Source organism: Microcaecilia unicolor, chromosome 1 (assembly GCF_901765095.1).
Source record: "Microcaecilia unicolor chromosome 1, aMicUni1.1, whole genome shotgun sequence".
Classification (NCBI taxonomy): Eukaryota; Metazoa; Chordata; class Amphibia; order Gymnophiona; family Siphonopidae; genus Microcaecilia; species Microcaecilia unicolor.
Window position 1 is genome coordinate 768,538,236 of NC_044031.1, and position 20,818 is coordinate 768,559,053.

At 46.8% G+C, this 20,818-nt stretch overlaps 1 protein-coding gene across 1 annotated transcript in view; it reads left to right on the plus strand.

Moving 5' to 3' along the window:
* Nucleotides 1-20,818, plus strand: part of NOX5 (NADPH oxidase 5) — an 82,944-nt gene that overhangs the window by 21,546 nt on the left and 40,580 nt on the right. The window contains exons 6-9 of the mRNA XM_030190470.1: nt 6,840-6,858; nt 10,829-10,984; nt 13,036-13,218; nt 20,267-20,399. Of these exons, the coding sequence (XP_030046330.1) occupies nt 6,840-6,858; nt 10,829-10,984; nt 13,036-13,218; nt 20,267-20,399 (491 nt within the window). The remainder of the gene's footprint in view (nt 1-6,839; nt 6,859-10,828; nt 10,985-13,035; nt 13,219-20,266; nt 20,400-20,818) is intronic.

Here is a 20,818-nt window from a genome sequence, read left to right on the forward strand (position 1 = left end):
TATTATTGCAGCAAAGCTGAGCAGAGCTGTCTGTGTTCCTCTGACTGGATGAATACCTGCCAGAGCTCTGGGTTTGTATCTATGCTGTATGTGTGAAAATTTTAAAGAAAAGATTATGTGCAACGCTGTAAATTGAACTCTATTTTTGGAAGGCATGTACTGGAGGTAACTATAACAGAGTGAGAAATCTGAAATAAACCATTTAGCAGCTGAGCTTGGTCGTAAGGATGTGATGGCTGTGAGTGAAGAGACTGCTTGTTTTGTAAGAGATTTTTTAAATCTGAATTTGGTTGGAAGCTACTGATTTTTTTTTTTTTTTTACTACATGTGTTCAGGTTGTGACTGTTCTGTCCCCCGACAGCCTTGCACTAGTTCATAACGTGATCCTAAAATGTGTGTAATGTCTTTACTGTTATTCTCATTTCTAAGGACTTTCGCTGGGCAGTCTCTCATTGTAAAGATATATGAGCAAGGCACTGTGGTTAATGTAGTTCACGGGCAGTGCAACCACACTTGCTTGGTTGTGCAAGAGTTGTTACCACTGGTTGTGAGGCTGCCCAGATCTCCTTTCCCTCTCTGCCGAGCTTGGTTCTTTTGTCTTTCTGCTATTACTTCTTGTTCAGCCTTACTATCTCTGCCCTGAGAGGTCAGCCAGGTATGACCTTCCCCTCCTATCCCTAGGACCACCCCATGCTACCTGATGGCAGGCTCTGTTCCCATTGGCTCTATCTGCTCCTCTCTGAGCTTGTGTAAAACTCCAACCCCTCTTTGTCCTCTGAGCCACGAGGCATTCCAATACCATACTACTACTACTACTTAACATTTCTAGAGCGCTACTAGGGTTACGCAGCGCTGTACAAATTAACAATTAAGGACGGTCCCTGCTCGGAAGAGCTTACAATCTAAAGGACGAAATGTCAAGTTGGGGTAGATAAGTTTTCCTGAGAAGAGGTGTAGTGATTAGGTGCCGAAGGCGACATTGAAGAGGTGGACTTTGAGCATTGATTTGAAGATGGGTAGGGAGGGGGCACGGCGTATGGGCTCAGGGAGTTTGTTCCAGGCATGGGGTGAGGCGAGACAAGGGGCGGAGTCTGGAGTTGGAGGTGGTGGAGAAGGGTACTGAAAGGAGGGATTTGTCTTGAGAGCGGAGGTTACGGGTAGGGACGTAAGGGGAGATGAGGGTAGAGAGGTATGGAGGGGCCGCAGATCGAGTGCATTTGTAGGTGAGTAAGAGAAGCTTGAACTGTATGCGGTATCTGATTGGGAGCCAGTGAAGTGACTTGAGGAGAGGGGTGATATGAGTATATCGGTTAAGGCGGAAGATAAGACGTGCGGCAGAGTTCTGGATGGACTGAAGGGGGGAAAGATGGCTACGTGGGAGGCCGGTCAGGAGTAGGTTGCAGTAGTCAAGGCGAGAGGTAATGAGAGAGTGGATGAGAGTTCGGGTGGTGTGCTCGGAGAGGAAGGGGCGAATTTTGCTAATGTTATAGAGGAAGAAGCGACAGGTCTTGGCTATCTGCTGGATGTGCGCAGAAAAGGAGAGGGAGGAGTCGAAGATGACACCGAGGTTGCGGGCAGATGAGACGGGGACGATGAGGGTGTTATCAACTGAGATAGAGAGTGAAGGGAGAGGGGAAGTGGGTTTGGGTGGGAAAACAATAAGTTCAGTCTTAGACATATTCAGTTTTAGGTGGCGGTTGGACATCCAGGCAGCAATGTCGGATAAGCAGGCCGAGACTTTGGCCTGGGTATCAGCATGGTGTGGAGAGATAAAGCTGGGTGTCGTCGGCATAAAGATGATAGTGGAAACCATGAGAAGAGATCAGGGAGCCTAAGGAAGAGGTGTAGATTGAAAAAAGAAGGGGCCCAAGGACAGATCCCTGAGGAACTCCAACAGAGAGCAGGATAGGGGAGGAGGACGAACCATGAGAGTGTACTCTGAAGGTACGATGGGAGAGATAAGAGGAGAACCAGGAAAGGACAGAGCCCTGGAACCCAAGGGAGGACAGTGTGTCAAGAAGTAGGTTGTGATTGACAGTGTCAAAAGCGGCGGAGAGGTCGAGGAGGATGAGGATGGATTAGTGACCTTTGGATTTGGCGAGGAATAGGTCATTGCAGACTTTAGATAGTGCCGTTTCTGTTGAGTGTAGGGGGCGAAAGCCGGATTGAAGCGGATCGAGGATGGCATGAGAGGAGAGAAAATCAATACAGCGGCTGTGAACGGTGCGTTCAAGTATCTTGGAGAGGAAGGGTAGGAGGGAAATGGGGCGGTAGTTGGAGGGACAGGTAGGGTCAAGTGATGGTTTTTTGAGGAGTGGAGTGACCACAGCATGCTTGAAGGTGTCTGGGACAGATGCAGTGGAGAGAGAGAGGTTAAGGATATGACAGATGGTGGGGGTGATGGTAGGAGTGATGGTGTTGAGTAGGTTAGTGGGGATGGGGTCAGAGGAACAAGTGGTGGCTTTCAAGGAGGAGAGGAGATGGGCGATTTCCTCTTCGGTGATAGCAGGAAAGGAGGAGAAGGAGGCCTGGGTAGGTTGGATGAGAGAGTGAGATATAGGCTGAAGAGGAGGAGAGGGAGTAGTGGTGAATTCGAGGTTGATCTTCTGGACCTTGTCACGGAAGTAGTGGGCCAGAGATTGAGGAGAGAGTGAGGGGGGTTGGGAGCAGAGGGCACTTTGAGGAGGGAGTTGAGGGTGGCGAATAGACGACGAGGGTTAGAGCTGAGGGAATTGGTCAATTGGATATAATAGTCCTGCTTAGCGAGGAATAGGGAGGATTGGAAGGAGGATAGCATGAATTTGAAGTGAATGAAGTCAGTAAGGGTGCGAGATTTCCTCCAGAGGCGTTCAGCCGAACGGGCGCAGAAGCGAAGGTATCGGGTGCAAGGGGTCAGCCAGGGCTGGGGATTGGTACGTCTTGTGGGCCGGGAGGTGGACGGTGCAAGGGCGTCTAGAGCAGAGGACAGAGTGGCATTGTAAGTGGAGACAGCTTTGTCAACAGATGTGGAGGACAAGATGGAAGGGAGGAGAACAGAGATAGTAGAGGATAAGGTGGAGGGGTCAACAGCCTGGAGATTTCTGGACGTAGTAGTTAGTGTTGGGCGAGATTGAGGGGGAGGGTGCTGAAGTGTGAATGTGATAAGGTGGTGGTCGGAGAGAGGAAGAGGTGAAACGCAGAAAGTGGAGGGTGAGCAAGTAGAAGAGAGGACGAGATCAAGACAGTGGCCAGATTTGTGAGTAGGGGTGGTGGGGCTCAGTTGGAGGTTGAAGGAGGAGGTAAGAGTGAGGAACTGAGAGACATATGAATCAGAAGGGTTATCAGTGTGGATGTTGAAGTCACCGAGAATGAGGGATGGGGATGAGGGCTCAAGAAAGACGGAGAGCCAGGCATCGAAGTCGGTAAGGAAGGATGGGAGGGATTTATCAGGGGGGCGGTAGATGACTGCAACTCTGAGTGGCAGTGGGTGGAATAGACAGATGGAGTGAACTTCAAAAGATGAGAAGCTGTGAGACTGAGGTAGGTGGAGAGGTTGGAAGCTGCAGGCGGGCGAAAGTAGTAGTCCGACGCCGCCACCGCGGCCGACTGGGCGGGGCGAATGGGAGAAAAAGGGCTGCGATTGAGGCAGAGTTGTCCGGGGTGAGCCAGGTTTCAGTTAGGGTGAGCAGATGAAGGGAATGGGAGATGAAGAGATCGTGGGTGAAGGGAAGTTTGTTGCAGATTGAGTGGGCGTTCCACAGGGCACACGAGAAGGGGAGGGAGGAGAGGGGGAGGAGGGGAATAGGGATGAGATTTGAAATATCGCGGGATCGTTTGCATAGATGAGATGAGGACGAGGACAGGTGTGGGGGACCTGGGTTGGGATTGATGTCACCCGCGGATAGCAGGAGAAGGAGCAAAAGAGTGCGGAGAAGGGTGGGTGAGGAAGGGCGACGAAGGCGACGAAGACGGGATGCGCTTAGGAGGAAAGGGGAAGGGTTCATGGCAGGAAGGAGGTGTTGAAGGTTGAGAGCTAGGAAGGAGGAGGAAGACAGTAGGGATGGTGAGGTGGTGGGGGACAGGGGTAGGTAGGGGAGGGCGGAAGAGGACAGGGATGGGTAGTGGGATTGTGTGGAAGACAGCGGTGAGAGGGGGAAAAGATTAGGGAGGGACAGGGCAAGGAATAGGATGTGAATGGGGGCCATGGGTAGTGACTGAGGTGTTCAAAGGGAGGGTAGGTGGGCTGGGAGACGGGCAGGTGAGGGTAGGCAGTCGGGCAGGAGAGTGATGAGCTGGTAAGAAGATGGGCTGGGAGGCAGGTGGGTTTCAGGGTGGGTGGTCGACAGTCAGGTGATTGGTGGTAAGTCAATGATTGGCTAGTAGTCAAGTTGAGTGGCAGGCTGGAGTGGTTTGAAGCAGGAGCTGGCGGACTAGGACAAGCTGATGCAGACAGACTGGAACAGGCTGGGACAAGCTGAAGCAGACGGACTGGAACAGGCTGTATCAGGCAGACTGGAGTAAGCTGGCTGGAGCAGAGGGCCTGCAGTAAGGGAGTAGCTGGAGCAGGCAGGCTGTAACACGCTGGATCAAGTAGACTGGAACAGGTTGAGGCAGATGGACTGGAGCAAGCAGGGAGAGCAGGATTGGGCGGACTGGAACAGCTGGATCAGGTGAACTGGAACGAGCAGGCAGGAAGCTGGATCAGGCGGACTGGAGCAGATAAGAAGAAGCTGGATCAGGTGAACTGGAGTAAGCAGGGAGATGCTGGAGCAGGCGGACTGGAGCAGTCAGGAAGAAGCTGGATCAGGCGGACTGGACCAGGCAGGAAGAAGCTGTACCAGGCGGACTGGAGCGGGCAGGAAGAAGCTGTACCAGGTGGACTGGAGCGGGCAGGAAGAAGCTGTACCAGGCAGACTGGAGCAAGCAGGAAGAAGCTGGATCAGGCGGACTGGAGCAGGCAGGAAGAAGCTGAATCTGGCGGACTGGAGCAGGCAGGAGGAAGCTGCATCAGGCGGACTGGAGCAGGCAGGAAGAAGCTGCATCAGGCGGACTGGAGCAAGCAGGAAGAAGCTGGATCAAGCAGACTGGAGCAGGCAGGAAGAAGCTGCGTCAGGCGGAATGGAGCAAGCAGGAAGAAGTTGGATCAGGCAGACTGGAGCAGGCAGGGAGAAGGCGGATCAGGGGGACTGGAACACGCAGGGAGAAGCCGGATCAGGTGGACTGGAAGACGCAGGGTGAAGCCGGATCAGGCGGACTGGAACACTCAGGGTGAAGCCGGATCAGGTGGAGGCAAGTTGCAGAAATTGGCTGGGCTCGAGCATCCCGATGGCTGTGCAGCAGCAGCTCTGGGGGAATCAGCCTCCCAGACAGATGCCGCCCTGTGGTTCCTGACCTCTGTGCACTGGCCCTGCTGAAACACGGGGATCTCCCGCAGTGTAGGGCCGCTGGGTGCAGCAGTGGTCACCGATGGACGCTCCTCCGCTGTCCACACAAGGGCCGCCGAACTCGGCCGCCGTCCCCCGCGCCCTGTCCACCATCTGGCCAGAGACATGGAGCTTGCACCATCCTATGCAAGATAGCTCTGTCTTGCTGAGAACTCCTTGTAAAGAACCTGGATTTTTACCCTGAGAATATCTCTCTCCAAATGAGATATCGCACATTCCAGTCACCTAGCTTTGGACTATTTCTATCTGCTCAACTACCCTTTCTCCCCCCTGCAATACAACTACCTCTCCTCAGATTCCTACCTCCTACAACCTCCAGATTAAGAAGTCTCTGTATTCTGAAGCAACATTTCTGAACATCTATCTGTGAGTAAATTATCTGTGATTTATTCAATAAAAGAGACTTCATAAAAATAATAGAGACCGGGTGATTTCATGTGCCAGGGTTATACTTCACGGCATTGAGCTTCATGTAGCAAAGCCTCAGTGGCCGAAACAGTGACTGAAACACTATGAGAGAGCTTTATTTCCTTCTTGATAGAAACATTTGAAAGGGATAAAACCTGAAGCAGGTTTGACTCTGTTTGTCTAGCAGTAAAGAAGTGAAAGCTTGCTTTGTTTGTTCATAAAATTTAATTGATCTAATTAAAAAAATAATAACAAGAAACTGAGAATTTTGGGGAACTGAATTTCAAAAGTTAAAGTGAACTTTGTGATGTCAGTTGCTCAAGGAGTCTTGAATGTTAAGATTGCAGATGTTTGTCTCCGTTTTGGTGAAACTACGGATTGGTTTCATATTCGTAAAACACTGGAGTTTTAAAAATGTACAAAGTTTGATCTGCACTCTAATTTCTTTTGGTGTACTGATGAAACAAGGTGATCTGATTGTAGAGGAGTGGATAAAACAGACTAGAACTGCTTTAAAAATGTTAAGAATTCCACCTGAAGACCAAGTTGAGATTGTGAAGCACCGTTTCAAAGGACAGGCTAAGGAAACAGTTAAGTTCTTGTCAATCACTGAATCAGGAACTCTTGAAGATATTTTCGAACTTCTGACTCCAGTTTATGGAGATCAAGTGCCAATAACTGAAAAACTGAAAGAATTTTATAACCGGAAATAATTATACAAAGAGTCTGTTCCTACATTTTACAAGATAAGCTAACAAAAATATTGACTCGAGATGATTCATACACTGGTAATACTGAAAAGATTCTGAAAGAAAGTGAATGGGCTGAGGGAAGTTGATATTCGTAGAGAGATGAACAATGTATTAAAGAGTCACTTGAAATGGTTTGGCAGAGGAAAATCACCTATCAGCGGTAGAAGAAATTGCAAACAGATTATTTCAGAGAAGGAGGGAAAGAGATAAAGGAAATTTGGAAGTGAATGTGAGACTGACTGAGGCTTTTGCCAAGAGAAGAGCAGAATAACACTGTGGTGGCTTCAGCACTGTTGGACTCTTGAGCGGATGGAACAGTGACAAGAAGATGATTTCCGATGGAAACGAGAACATAAACGAGAGTTTAATTATCGAAAAGCTCCTGCCGAAGGTGAAAGAAGAAATAAAGCCAATGTGATATGTTGCAGGTGTACTGAACCATGTCATTACAGCAGAGAGTGCTTACGTGAAAAGAAAAAGGTCACCGAGAATGAAGTGATTGACAAGAGAGATGATCCTGGGGAAGGATCACCTGGTTTAACCCTGGACAAAATCTAGCACCAGTTCTGTAAGAAAAGAGATTCCTAATGAAGACAATTCTCCTGTGCCTAAGGTGCATACGCAAAGAGCAGAACTTACACTGAGAATTGGGCACAGTCCAGTAGTGGAAGCAAAGATCTGTGGTGTGAACACCTTGTGTGTACTTGACATAGAATTTGCATAGGTTACCACGTAACTTTTTAAGTCTATGAGCTTTTCAAACTTAAGATGAGAAAAGAGCTATTATGAAATTTTATTTTGCCAATCGACAAACTCCTTTTTGTGGCAAAGAGCTGGATGACACGAAAATAGTCAATAGAGTGGATACCCTGGAGGGAGTAGAAACAATGAGAAGGGACCTCCAAAAGTTAGAAGAATAGTCGAGGGTCTGGCAGTTAAAGTCAGGCAGGCAAGTGACCAGGCGATCCTCATGTCCACCAGCCACCCAGCTATCTACATGCCTAATAATCAAATTACCAACTTCAACAGCCATCCTAACCCTTCCCTTCTGGCCGGAAGCTCCTGGAGACACATCCTCGGTGCAAAAGGATACTGCTTCCCTTGGTGGGCTGATCCTGGCTACAGGATTACTTCCAGCTGTACCAGGGTGATGCTGTCTTCTTAGAAGGCCTCCCTCTTCCAAGGCAGCAAAGGGGCTGCCAGACTGGAGGTGGGATATCTCTACAGCATCCCTGTAGACCTCCTCTATGTACCTCTCTGTGTCTCTCAGCTCCACCAATTCTGCTACTGTAGCCTCAAGAGAACAGACTCGTTCTCTGAGAGCTAGGAGTTCTTTGCATCGAGCACACACATATATCCTCTCACCAACTGGGAGATAATCATACATGTGACACGCAGTGCAAAAGACTGGATAGCTCCTCTCTCACTGCTGGATTTATTATTATTATTATTTGCTGCATTTGTATCCCACATTTTCCCACCTATTTGCAGGCTCAATGTGGCATACATTATGCCGTAATGGCGATCGCCATTTCCGGAGTGAGAAATACAAAGTGTTGTTGCATTAAAAAGTTCATAAGTGACAAGTGAGTTAATCAGTTGAGTAGAGAGAGTTCATATCTGAAGTGTGAAATAAAGTGGAATTGCGTTAGAGTTCATTGGTGACAGTAGGTGAAGCAATCAAGTATAATAAGTTTGGTTATATCCAGGTCTAGTATACGTTTCGTTGTCTGGTATTTAGGATGGATTGTTGTGGTAGTGATTTTTGGAAGTTTGTTAGGTCGTGCATTGTTTTTATGACCTTTGGTAGTGCATTCCATAGGTGCGTGCTTATGTAGGAGAAGATGGATGCATATGTTGATTTATATTTTAGTCCTTTGCAACTGGGGTAGTGGAGGTTCAGGAATGTGCGTGCTGATCTTTCTGTCTGCATCTTAGTATTATAGCATTGTTTAATTAAAACTTCTTAAGGTACTAGGGATATCAGATGAATATAAAGAGCCTTAACATTATATAGTGTAGTATGTAATTTATTTAGTGTTTGTTTCTAATGAAAACTCTCCTCTTGTTGTCCTAATTAGAATAATTGACTATAAATGAAGAGTAGAGCTAGAGGTGGGTGGGAGCTGGGGAAGGTGGGTAGGAATAAGGACTGAACTAGGCCCTGCTGTTCCTTCTAGAGTCTATCTGTTAATGCTGTGGCAGAAAATTCAAGTTTTAAAACTATGGGGGAAAGGGGACGGACACTAGTTAATAAAGTTTGCTTCTTCTTTTTTTTTTTTTAATTATAACTGTTTATCAATATCCTAGAAAAACTCTTTTAAACCCAATCTTTAAGTTACCAAGCACAGAGCAAAATAATGTCACTTGCCAGAGAGATGTCCTTTTCTCTCAGAACTTCTCAGAAAGAAAGTTAAATGGGACCTTTCCTCTCTATATAGTTTGGATTCTAAGGAGACTGCTTAAAAAAAACCCCACAGGCAGCTCCTTGTGACTCTGGGCAAGTCACTTAACCCTCCATTGCCCCAGGTACAAATAAGTAACTGTATACAATATGTAAGCCGCATTGAGCCTGCCATGAGTGGGAAAGCTCGGGGTACAAATGTAACAAAAAATAAAAATAATCAGATTGCCCTTAGCAGGGCCGGTCTTAGGGTGAGGCGACCGAGGCGACCGCATAGCGCCTCGCACTCAAGGGGGCCTGTGCGGCGCGCCTCCTCCCCGACCGCCCGAGTTCCAGTCCCCCTTCCTCTGAATTTTAAAAGTTACCTCGTCAAGTTACAAGCAGCAGCAGGTGGCAGCAGTGAAAAGCGTGCGAGCTGCTCGGCGCTTCAGGAGCCTTCCCTTCCCTCTCTCAGCTCTGGTCCCGCCCTCATGGAAACAGGAAATGAGGATGGGATCAGAGCTGAGAGAGAGAAAGGAAGGCTTCTGAAGCGCTGAGCTCGCACGCTTTTCACTGCTGCTACCTGCTGCTGCCTGTAACCAAATGAGGTAACTTTTAAAATTCAGAGGGAGGGGGACTGGAGCTCGGAGGGAGGCCTGGGAGGGAGGGAGGCCTTGGAAGGAGGGGGGCCTTGGAGCTGGAAGGGAGGGAGGGGGCCCTGGAGCTCGGAGGGAGGGGTGGCCAGCCTTAGAGCTAGGGTAGGGGCGGAGCTGGAGTGGGGGTGGGGCTAGGATGGGGCCCCATGAAATTGGTCTGCACAGGGCCCTGCACTTGCTAAGACAGGCCCTGGCCCTTAGTAACCTTTGCAAATATTCTACTTCCTCACACCTTAATTAACACCTAATTAGGGTCAAAAGCAGTGCTATCTCTCCAGCAGGCAAGAACAGAACATAACTTTGTTTCAGGACAGTTGAGCTTTGCTACTATCCTTTCTAATACTCTTGGCTATTGTTTCTAACTCAAGGGAAAGTTTCAGTTTAAAACTATGGGAGAAAGGGTATGGAGACTAGCTAATAAACTTTATTTCTAACTGTGTTTATCAATATCCTACAATTCCTCTTTTAAACCCATTCTTTAAGTTACCAAGCACAAAGCAAAATAATGTCACTTACCAGAGAAATGTCCTCTTCTGTCAGAACTTCTCAGAAAGAATGGCGAGGCTGTCTGCAGCAGTAGCGTAGTAAAGGGGCGGCGGAGGTGGACCGCCCTCCCTCTGTTCTGTCCTATCTGCCTCTCATTTTGGAACCAGCATGTACAGTCTATCTCCTTTCTACCTGACTCTTCGTGAACTAGCAAGCATGGCCTCTTTTCCTTCTCATTTCACTCTGTCCTGCCCATATATGACCTCTCACACCTTCGCATCCAGCTCTCTTTAGAGAACCATCGTCCTCATCCTCAGTCCTTCTAATTTCCCTTAATAATAGAGCCATCACATACACCCTCCAGTATTCTCCGTCCTATGCACAGACCCTTTCTGCACCCTCTTATTAGAATGATGTGGTCAAGAAAGGCAACTACATGCACTGCTTTTCTGGCTGACCTTTAAGGGTCGTTGTAAGCACTCTTGGCTATTCCTATCCTCCTGGGCTTTGAGCACTGGCTCAGCAGGACCCCCAGTAGCATTAACAAGCCAAAAGGGAGGAACAGCAATTAGAAGACAGCTATAGAGAATGTTGACCAGTTCCTGTTTCAGTCTCCTCTGGAAGTTTGATTGCTATTAGGAGAGACCAGTTGACCACTGTGAGAGATTTTGTAAACTTTGCTCATTTCTGTCTCATGCAGTAAATTTGACATTGGATAAGAATGGATATGAGCTGTGGGAGTATCTGTTCACCACGAGACCTGGGATTGGCTGGATTTCTGGAACAGCCTCTTTGACAGGGATTGTCTTACAGCTTCTCATCTGCCTGACCACCCTGTGCTCCAGCCCGTTTGTCAGGAAGAGCGGACACTTTGAGGTACGGCCCCCGATACACTTCTGCCATTTCGTGATATATTGTAATGATGTCTTTGTCATCTTGAAAGGGAGAGGCTGGATAAAAAAATGTTCGTGGGACTGGGTGTCCTTGGCTGTCATTATTCACTTGGGGCCAATATTCAGTGGAATGATATCTCATTCATTTTAAAATTTAACCAGATGCTAAGCAAGGCACTGAACGGATTAGGGATGGGCTGTTGTTTGCATCAACATGGGAAATGTCGATAACATGTAACTCACCTTGAGCTACTACTGAAAAAGGTGAGAGCAAAATCCAAATAAATAAATACATAAAAATATACCAAATCATGGAAAAGGTGCGGCAAAGGGCGACTAAAATGATAGCGGGGATGGGACGACTTCCCTATGAAGAAAGACTAAGGAGGCTAGGGCTTTTCAGCTTGGAGAAGAGATGGCTGAGGGGAGACATGATAGAGGTATATAAAATAATGAGTGGAGTGGAATAGGTGGATGTGAAGCGTCTGTTCACGCTTTCCAAAAATACTAGGACTAGGGGGCATGCGATGAAACTACAGTGTAGTAAATTTAAAACAAATCGGAGAAAATGTTTCTTCACCCAACGCATAATTAAACTCTGGAATTCGTTGCCGGAGAACGTGGTGAAGGTGGTTAGCTTAGCAGAGTTTAAAAAGGGGCTAGACGGTTTCCTAAAGGACACGTCCATAAACCACTACTAAATGGACTTGGGAAAAATCCACAATTCCAGGAATAACATGTATAGAATGTTTGTACGTTTGGGAAGCTCGCCAGGTGCCCTTGGCCTGGATTGGCCGCTGTCGTGGATAGGATGCTGGGCTCGATGGACCTTTGGTCTTTTCCCAGTGTGGCATTATTTATGTACTTATATAACCTGTCTTCTTATCTGTAGAACAGTTACTTTTACTAAAGCTTAGCTTGAGTTATCTGCAGCAAGGCCCATAGGAATAAAATGAGCTAAGCTTTAATAAAAGACCTCCTTAGTTAGGTACCATCCGACCGATATTCAGCCCGTGGGAGGCAAGCTGGCTAAGTCATGCGATTGGCGCTGATCCTGGATATTCAATGACTGGTCATTTCCAGTGACCAGCATTGAATATCTGTGTATGTGTGTGTGTGTGGGGGGGGAGGTTGTGGCTAAAGATAGGACTGCCATTTATACGGTCTGATTTGACCTCTAAACTTAGCCAGCAAAGCAATGAATATTCACGGCTAGCCGGTTATATCACATGATACAGCTGGTTAGCCGCTATGCTCGAAGCGGTAATATTCAGTGGAGATTAACTGGCTATCACACACTGAATATTAACACTTAGCCGGCTAAATACTAGTTAACTGGCCAGGAACATGAATATCTGGGTATGAACCTTACCCATGTTCTTTAGAAGATAAAACGCCAAGGCTCACATTTTGCTCCGCCCTAAAGGTTAGAGATGAGCTTTGAACGCAACATCACGATTTACCTGTGGTGTTCGTAACACACGAGTGTACACGCATGCATACATGTACACCTGCTCCTGAGATAGGTGAAAGTTTACCCATGATTTTGTGCTGGTATTTTATAAAGGCACCTCTGTGTCTTTACGAAACAGGCCCAAAATAGGCAGCCGCATTAAATTACCCTCACTATTTCCAAGGGAAAAAGTACCAGCAGAAAATGCAAATCTCTGTACGCACTTTTCCAAGGCACATCTTACTGTGCTTTCGAAAATCAGTGGACTTCACAGTCAGTTATTATAGACTGGAAAACTGCCCCCTGTCCATTGCTGACTTGTTTTTGAAATCTTCTTACCAAACAAAAAAGGGCTTTATTGATAAAGTTATATCCCAACTGGACTTTTTGATGTCATCATAATGATCCAAGATCATGGTAAATTGATGTTCTGAACAAGATATGCAGCAATCACTTTTGCCACTGACCATACCAGTCCTCAGGTCCAGATGACATTTCTTGCTATGTCACTGCATATTCTGTTTGCCAGAAGTTTCTGTTACCACGTTGTCGTCTGATAAAGGCTGTTGCTATGTCTACAGGTGTTCTACTGGACCCACCTTTCCTACATCTGGGTTTGGCTGCTGTTGGTCCTTCACTGCCCCAATTTCTGGAAATGGTTTGTGGTGCCAGGATTTGTCTTTGTGCTAGAGAAGGTGATTGGTCTTGCAGTGTCCCACACCAGAGGTCTGTACATCGTGGAAACCAATCTCCTGCCATCCAAGGTCAGTGGGAAGATCACTTCAAGAAATCTGTTTCATGTGTCATTCTACATGCAGTCCTTTTTCTGTACCTATAAGAATAGGAAAAAAAGCCATTCTGAGTATTAAACCTTATCTAGATGATGCAAGACGTCCTCTGTTTTCATACCTGGCAAGCAAGTTACCAAGCCAATCTTCCATCAGCTGCTGAGCTTTCTAAATTCCTAATGATTGAATCGCCAACTATAATGGCCATCCTAACTCCTCCCCTTCTGACTCTTAGCAGGGAGCTATTATACTCAATCTCTCTCTGTACTCCTGGAATGGAGGAGGAACCTAGCAGTTAGTGCAGTGGACTTTGATCCTGGGGAACTGGGTTCGATTCCCACTGCAGCTCCTTGTGACTCTGGGCAAGTCACTTAACCCTCCATTGCCCCAGGTACAAATAAGTACCTCTATATACTATGTAAACTCCAGTATATCAAGTCCCATTTCCTTTTCCCTATTTGAGATTCTACAGGGAATGTTGCTACTGTTTGAGATTCTACATGGAATGTTGCTAGTGGAGGAGTAGCCTAGTGGTTAGTGCAATGGACTTTGATCCTGGGGAACTGGGTTCGATTCCCACTGCAGCTCCTTGTGACTCTGGGCAAGTCACTTAACCCTCCATTGCCCCTGGTACAAAATAAGTACCTGAATATATGTAAACCACCACTTTGAATGTAGTTGCAAAAACCACAGAAAGGTGGTATATCAAGTCCCAGTTCCCTTTTCCCCTTTCCCTTATGACATCACAATATCAAAAGTGAGCCAAGTACTGGGCAATCAAGTCATTGTGACATCACTGATGAGGTTGGCTCTTATTGGTGGAATGAGTGGAGGAGTAGCCTAGTGGTTAGTGCAGTGGACTTTGATCCTGGGGAACTGGGTTCGATTCCCACTGCAGCTCCTTGTGACTCTGGGCAAGTTACTTAACCCTCCATTGCCCCTGGTACAAAATAAGTACCTGAATATATGTAAACCGCTTTGAATGCAGTTGCAAAATACCACAGAAAGGTGGTATATCAAGTCCCATTTCCCTTTCCCCCTTTCCCTTATGACATCACAATATCAGAAGTGAGCCAAGTATCAGGCAACCAAGGCATTGTGACATCACTGATGAGGTTGGCTCTTATTGGTGGAATGAGTGGAGGAGTAGCCTAGTGGTTAGTGCAGTGGACTTTGATCCCGGGGAACTGAGTTCGATTCCCACTGCAGCTCCTTGTGACTCTGGGCAAGTCACTTAACCCTCCATTGCCCCTGGTACAAAATAAGTACCTGTATATACTATAGAAAGCATATTGAATGTATTTGCAGAAACCACAGAAAGGCAGTATATCAGGTCCCATTTCCCTTCTCATGTGTCTCTTATCAGGAAGCCATTCTACATATCCTTTCACCATACTATTTCACAATGACCTAGAGATGGGAATAACTAGTGAGGTAATTAAATTCGCCGATGACACAAAATTATTCAGGGTCGTCAAGTCGCAGGAGGAATGTGAACGATTACAGGAGGACCTTGCGAGACTGGGAGAATGGGCGTGCAAGTGGCAGATGAAGTTCAATGTTGACAAGTGCAAAGTGATGCATGTGGGTAAGAGGAACCCGAATTATAGCTACGTCTTGCAAGGTTCCGCGTTAGGAGTTACGGATCAAGAAAGGGATCTGGGTGTCGTCGTCGATGATACGCTGAAACCTTCTGCTCAGTGTGCTGCTGCGGCTAGGAAAGCGAATAGAATGTTGGGTGTTATTAAGAAGGGTATGGAGTCCAGGTGTGCGGATGTTATAATGCCGTTGTATCGCTCCATGGTGCGACCGCACCTGGAGTATTGTGTTCAGTACTGGTCTCCGTATCTCAAAAAAGATATAGTAGAATTGGAAAAGGTACAGCGAAGGGCGACGAAAATGATAGTGGGGATGGGACGACTTTCCTATGAAGAGAGGCTGAGAAGGCTAGGGCTTTTCAGCTTGGAGAAGAGACGGCTGAGGGGAGATATGATAGAAGTGTATAAAATAATGAGTGGAATGGATCGGGTGGATGTGAAGCGACTGTTCACGCTATCCAAAAATACTAGGACTAGAGGGCATGAGTTGAAGCTACAGTGTGGTAAATTTAAAACGAATCGGAGAAAATTTTTCTTCACCCAACGTGTAATTAGACTCTGGAATTCATTGCCGGAGAACGTGGTACGGGCGGTTAGCTTGACGGAGTTTAAAAAGGGGTTAGATAGATTCCTAAAGGACAAGTCCATAGACCGCTATTAAATGGACTGGAAAAATTCCTCATTTTTAGGTATAACTTGTCTGGAATGTTTTTACGTTTGGGGAGCGTGCCAGGTGCCCTTGACCTGGATTGGCCACTGTCGGTGACAGGATGCTGGGCTAGATGGACCTTTGGTCTTTCCCAGTATGGCACTACTTATGTACTTATGTACTTATGTACTTATGTACAGTCTTCAGTGTTTCCCATTTTCTCTTATCTTCTCCTGTAGAGATCAGACAGCAGAGGTGGGGAACTTTCAGGCTTTGAGAGCCACTCTGGTCAGGTTTTCAGGATATTCATAATGAATGAATGAGCATGACAGAGACAAGCTGCTGAGTGTGGGTTGAGCCAGTCAGGTGTCAATTCACTGCTGTTAAGTGAAGGCTGAGACAGATGAGAAGGGAAATGGGACAGGTAACTAGGGGATGTGAATTCTTAGTATAAAGTATGTGAAAGTATGGAAAAATAGCACTCTGGTATTTAGATACTGTAGATGCAATGAAACATCCCTTTTATCTATAGGTCCAAATTCCCAGCCCAAATATACTGATAAGCAAAAGACACAAGGCTTATCAAACATATAAATGGCAAGTGACCGACTCACCTACAAATGCGCAGTAGAGACTTCTCTCTTTGTCCCGCCCTCGTGTCAAGACGTGATGACGTCCGAGGGCAGAACAGAGAGGGAAACGGAGTCGGACTATCGGACGCTGCTGCTGGAGCCTGGAAACGAACATCTTGCGCACCACCTCCACCCTCCCCCCATCCCCGCTGCCGCTCCCACCCCCTCCATGTGGAAGTGCTGCAGGCAGCAGCAGAGTGATCTGCTGCTGCCTGCAGCGCTTTCACACAGAGGTGAGAGGCGCTGTCAGGTCAGTGCAGGGGGCCCGGCATGGAGGGGGGAGGGAGCGGCGGCGAGGAGGGTAGCTGGAAATCTCGCCCGTTTTAACGGGCTTAACGGCTAGTGTATTATAAAAGATGGAGGGCTTATTTATTGGCAGCAGGTAAAATATTGTAAAATTTAGATGGACATATTTATTTAGATTTTGCTGACACCTTTTCAGTAGTAGCTCAAGGTGAGTTACATTCAGGTACTCTGGATATTTCTCTGTCCCAGGAGGGCTCACAATCTAAGTTTGTACCTGAGACAATGGAGGATTAAGTATCTTGCCCAGAGTCACAAGGAGCTGCAGTGGGAATCAAACCCAGGTCCCCAGAATCAGAGTCCACTGCACTAACCACTAGGCTACTCCTCCACTAGCAACATTCCATGTAGAAGCCTTCCCTTGCAGATCAGCAACGCAGCCGCGCAGGCTTCTGTTTCTGTGAGTCTGATGTCCTGCACATACAAACAAAAGCCTGTGCAGCCGCGTTGCTGATCTGCAAGGGCAGGCTTCTACATGGAATGTTGCTAGTGGAATAGCAACATTAAAATTCCATGTAGAATCTCAGATAGAAGCAACATTCCATATATTTATTTATTTATTTAGATTTTGCTCACACCTTTTTCAGTAGTAGCTCAAGGTGAATTACATTCAGGTACTCTGGATATTTCTCTGTCCTAGGAGGACTCACATATGCTAGACTACCCAAATTGATGGTAAGAGCAATGAGTGATTTTGTACCTATCAAAGTAAGTTAAAGAGAACCCACACTAGTACCCTAGGTCCTGAAGTGACTAAGACCACTGAAATTCCCCACCATTGTAGAAAAAAAACAGCTACAACTTGGCAAAGAAGGGTCCTCTCTGTCTCTCATGGACACCGGAGTTGAAGGGACGCCGAAGGCTGGCAGGGAGCTTGTGAGGTGCTGTCTCTCGGGAACCAGAACGGGTGCTGAAGCCAGGAGGTGCAGGCAGGGTTGTATTTTAATGAGCTTAGGATGTCTCCATGGTACGGCAGCTTGGACCTGGTTGTCATCTGTTCTCCCTGTCAGCAGATATTCAGATAACATCCAGATAACTTCTTGTCTTTTCAGAGGCTTCTTATACTATTTCTTGGGTGAGAGTGACCCTCAAAGTTTAGCATAACAACTTTGTCTCAGATGTTATGATTTCGGAAACCAACACAATGTCCCATGTTGGTCACGCTGAAGGGGCACCTTGATGGTTCCCATAAACAATATGCAGATGTTATTATTGTTTGCCCACCTATTGCATCAGCAGATTGGCAGGGGAAATTCCAGAAGACCCTCGTCTAAATTCAAGTCTGAGGCCAATACAGCAATAGGCCTTTGCAGGAAAGTTAGCCAGAGTCTGTATTTCGGTGCCAGATATTTCATTGTAGGGGTATTACCCCACACTGTTGTTCCCAAAAGCTTTTGCCAATCATAGGCATTGCTACGGGGGTGCAAATACACCCCCCAAAATCTTCATTGCACCCCAAGTGAAAGCCACATGCAAAAGCCCGAGTCCCCCCGGACTTGGTCCGGGGACTCGGGGCTTTCCCCAATTCGTGGAGAGGGGCTTTGGTGTTGGTCAGGTAGGCAACAATCTCTCAATCACTGTTTCCTGTGCCAGCTCCGCAGTTCTAAATGGTGAGCGTGAACTCTCACAAGGCTACTGCGAGTGGTTGCAGCTGCCATTTTGATTCTCGGAGCCAGCACAGGAAGCAACATCTGGGGATTGCTGCTGCCCGAGGGAGAGACGTGCTGCTTTGGGGGCAAAGAGGGAGAGGGGGGAAAGGCTGCAGTTGGATTGGAGGGAAGGGGAAGTGGGAAAGGCTGCATGTGAATGGAAGGGAAGGGAGGGGGGAATTGCACTTGGATAGGAGGGCAGTGAAGGGGGAAGGCAGGAAGGAAGGGGGAAATGTGCATGGATGGAAGGGAAGGGGGAATAGGAGGGCAAGAAAAGAGGGAAATGCACATGCATGGAATGAAAGTGAAGGGAGAGGATGAAAGGCTGCATATGAAGGGAAGAGGGGAGACGGACTGCACATGACAGGAAGGGACGAGAGAAAGATAGATTTGAGAAGCAGGCAGAAAAATTGGAGAAAACTGAATGTGAAAGATCAGTGCCAAACAGACATTGGGCAAGAAGTAAAGAAGAAAGGAGGTGAGAAAAGAAATAACAAATGAAATGGAAAGGAGGCCCTGGAAACAGAGTTAAGAGCAAGGCAGAGGAAAGCAGAACATGATGATTAGAATTACCAGACAACAAAGGTAGGAAAAATGATTTTATTTTCAGTTTAGTGATTGAATTATGTCAGTATTGAAAGTTTACATCCCTCAGCTTTATTTTGCACTGTACAGGAGGACATACATGTCTTTCTATTTCTCTGGCATTGCACGACATGCAGAGTCCGGTATCTCTGCTTTCAGTTTTAGCGATTTCCTATTTTGTGTCAGGTGAGAGTCATGTTCTGCATCTGCTGTTCTGCTGACTTGTGGTGTCTGTGTAGGATTATGTAACCGTCCATCTTGTTCCAGTTTCCCAGTAGCAGGTTAGTTTGGTGCTCTAAGGCCTGTTTTCATAGGTGGATTAGGGCTATTACGATTTGGTACGTGTTTTACATAGGTTTTGAGTGCCTTTTTGCGGGGTTTTGTGTTATTTTTCAAAATGTCTGGCCTGTTTGAAAAATAGAAATGCTCAGGACTAGTGAGGTCTCCAATGTTTGGTAGAGCAGTGCTGGGCAGACCCAGCCCAGTTGGGTTTTTGGGATATCCACAGTGAAGACGCACGAGAGAGATTTTCATACAATGGTATAGAGACCTAGCTCAAGCTTCTTCATTGTAGATATCCCAAAACCCCGACTGGTTGAGTGTACCCCAAGGACTGAGTTAAAAAGCACTGCAGTAGAGTCACGGTACAAACAAAACCCCATTACTTTAAACAAAGTATCTGGCCGTGGAAGGAGCGTGTGCTGTTCCTGAGTTGATTCTCATAATTTGAATATTTGTTTGTGTGGCTGGTTGTAAGGGGGAAGCTTCGTGGTTGGGGAATATGAGTTTGTGATACAGAACTGGAGCTTCTGACCAATCCTGTACAGAATCCAAACTTCAGGCCCACATAGAATTTATTGAATGATGCTATCAATTATATAATGACTAGTAAAAGAGGCCCGTTTCTGAGCAAATGAAACGGGCGCTAGCAAGGTTTTTGTCGCCAACACCCATCCTCCCTGCCCAGCCCTTCATTGTTCTGCCATTGCTCCGCCCTCAACGTCATGATGTTTGACGCAAGGGCGGGGCCCGGAGCGATTTCCCAACACCCCCCTCCCTGCCTGCCTCCCTGCCAACCCCTTCGTTGTTCTGCCATTGCTCCACCCTCGAGGGCGGGGCCCGGAGTGATTTCGGTGGCTTCACCACCACGAACCTTCGAACCGTTTTGAAGGAAGTCAGTGGCTTGGCTTCACTGACGTCACTGTCTTTAGAACGTTGAGGGTGAGTTTTATATATATAGATGGTTTTTACCAGGTACATTAAACAGGCTGGAGAGGGGAGGGTTTCTTTTATGTATAGAAGATTGCTAATTTAAAAGTGGAGGAGGGAAGGGGGTTATGTATGGAAATATCCCTTTGACACCCCCCCTGTTGTCACCCCAAATATTTATGTCTAGAGACACCACTGTTGCCAGTTAACTAACAATTGTCTCTGTGTGTGATGTTTCTCTCTTGGTCTCTGTCAGGGATGGGAGACGAGGGCTGAGCTCGTGTTCTGCCTGAACAGATATCTAGACAAATAACAACCTGGTTGAGAACTGCTGGATTAAAGAAATGTGTTTTTCATCAATGTTATACTTCCATGTTTACCTTGTTGATTTGAATTCAGGTGACTCACCTTGTGATTACGAGACCGCAGTCCTTTCATTACAAACCTGGAGACTATGTCTATGTGAACATCCCAGTGATTGCCAAATATGAATGGCATCCATTCACGCTCAGCAGTGCCCCTGAGCAGCAAGGTACAAGAAAGTTCTATTTCACCCCTCTCCCCCTGAGCAGCAAGGCGTGAATTCTGCAGAAACCTTTTCTCTTGCACTAACAGAGAAATCTTCATGCAAACCAGTGTTTCTCAAGCTGATGCTGGAGTATCCTTTAGCCAGCCTAGTTTCAATAGTTCTAATGTTATCAATAGAAATCAAACAAAATAAAACATGGAAAAGAAAATAAGATGATACCTTTTTTATTGGACATAACTTAATACATATCTTGATTAGCTTTCGAAGGTTGCCCTTCTTCGTCAGATCGGAAATAAGCAAATGTCCTAATGAAAATGCAGGAGACGGATTTACACACGCTGTGAATTTATACCAGGCATATTCATTCGGAATATCCTGAAAATTGGAGTGGCTGGGCGTGTCCGGAAGATTAGGCTACGGAG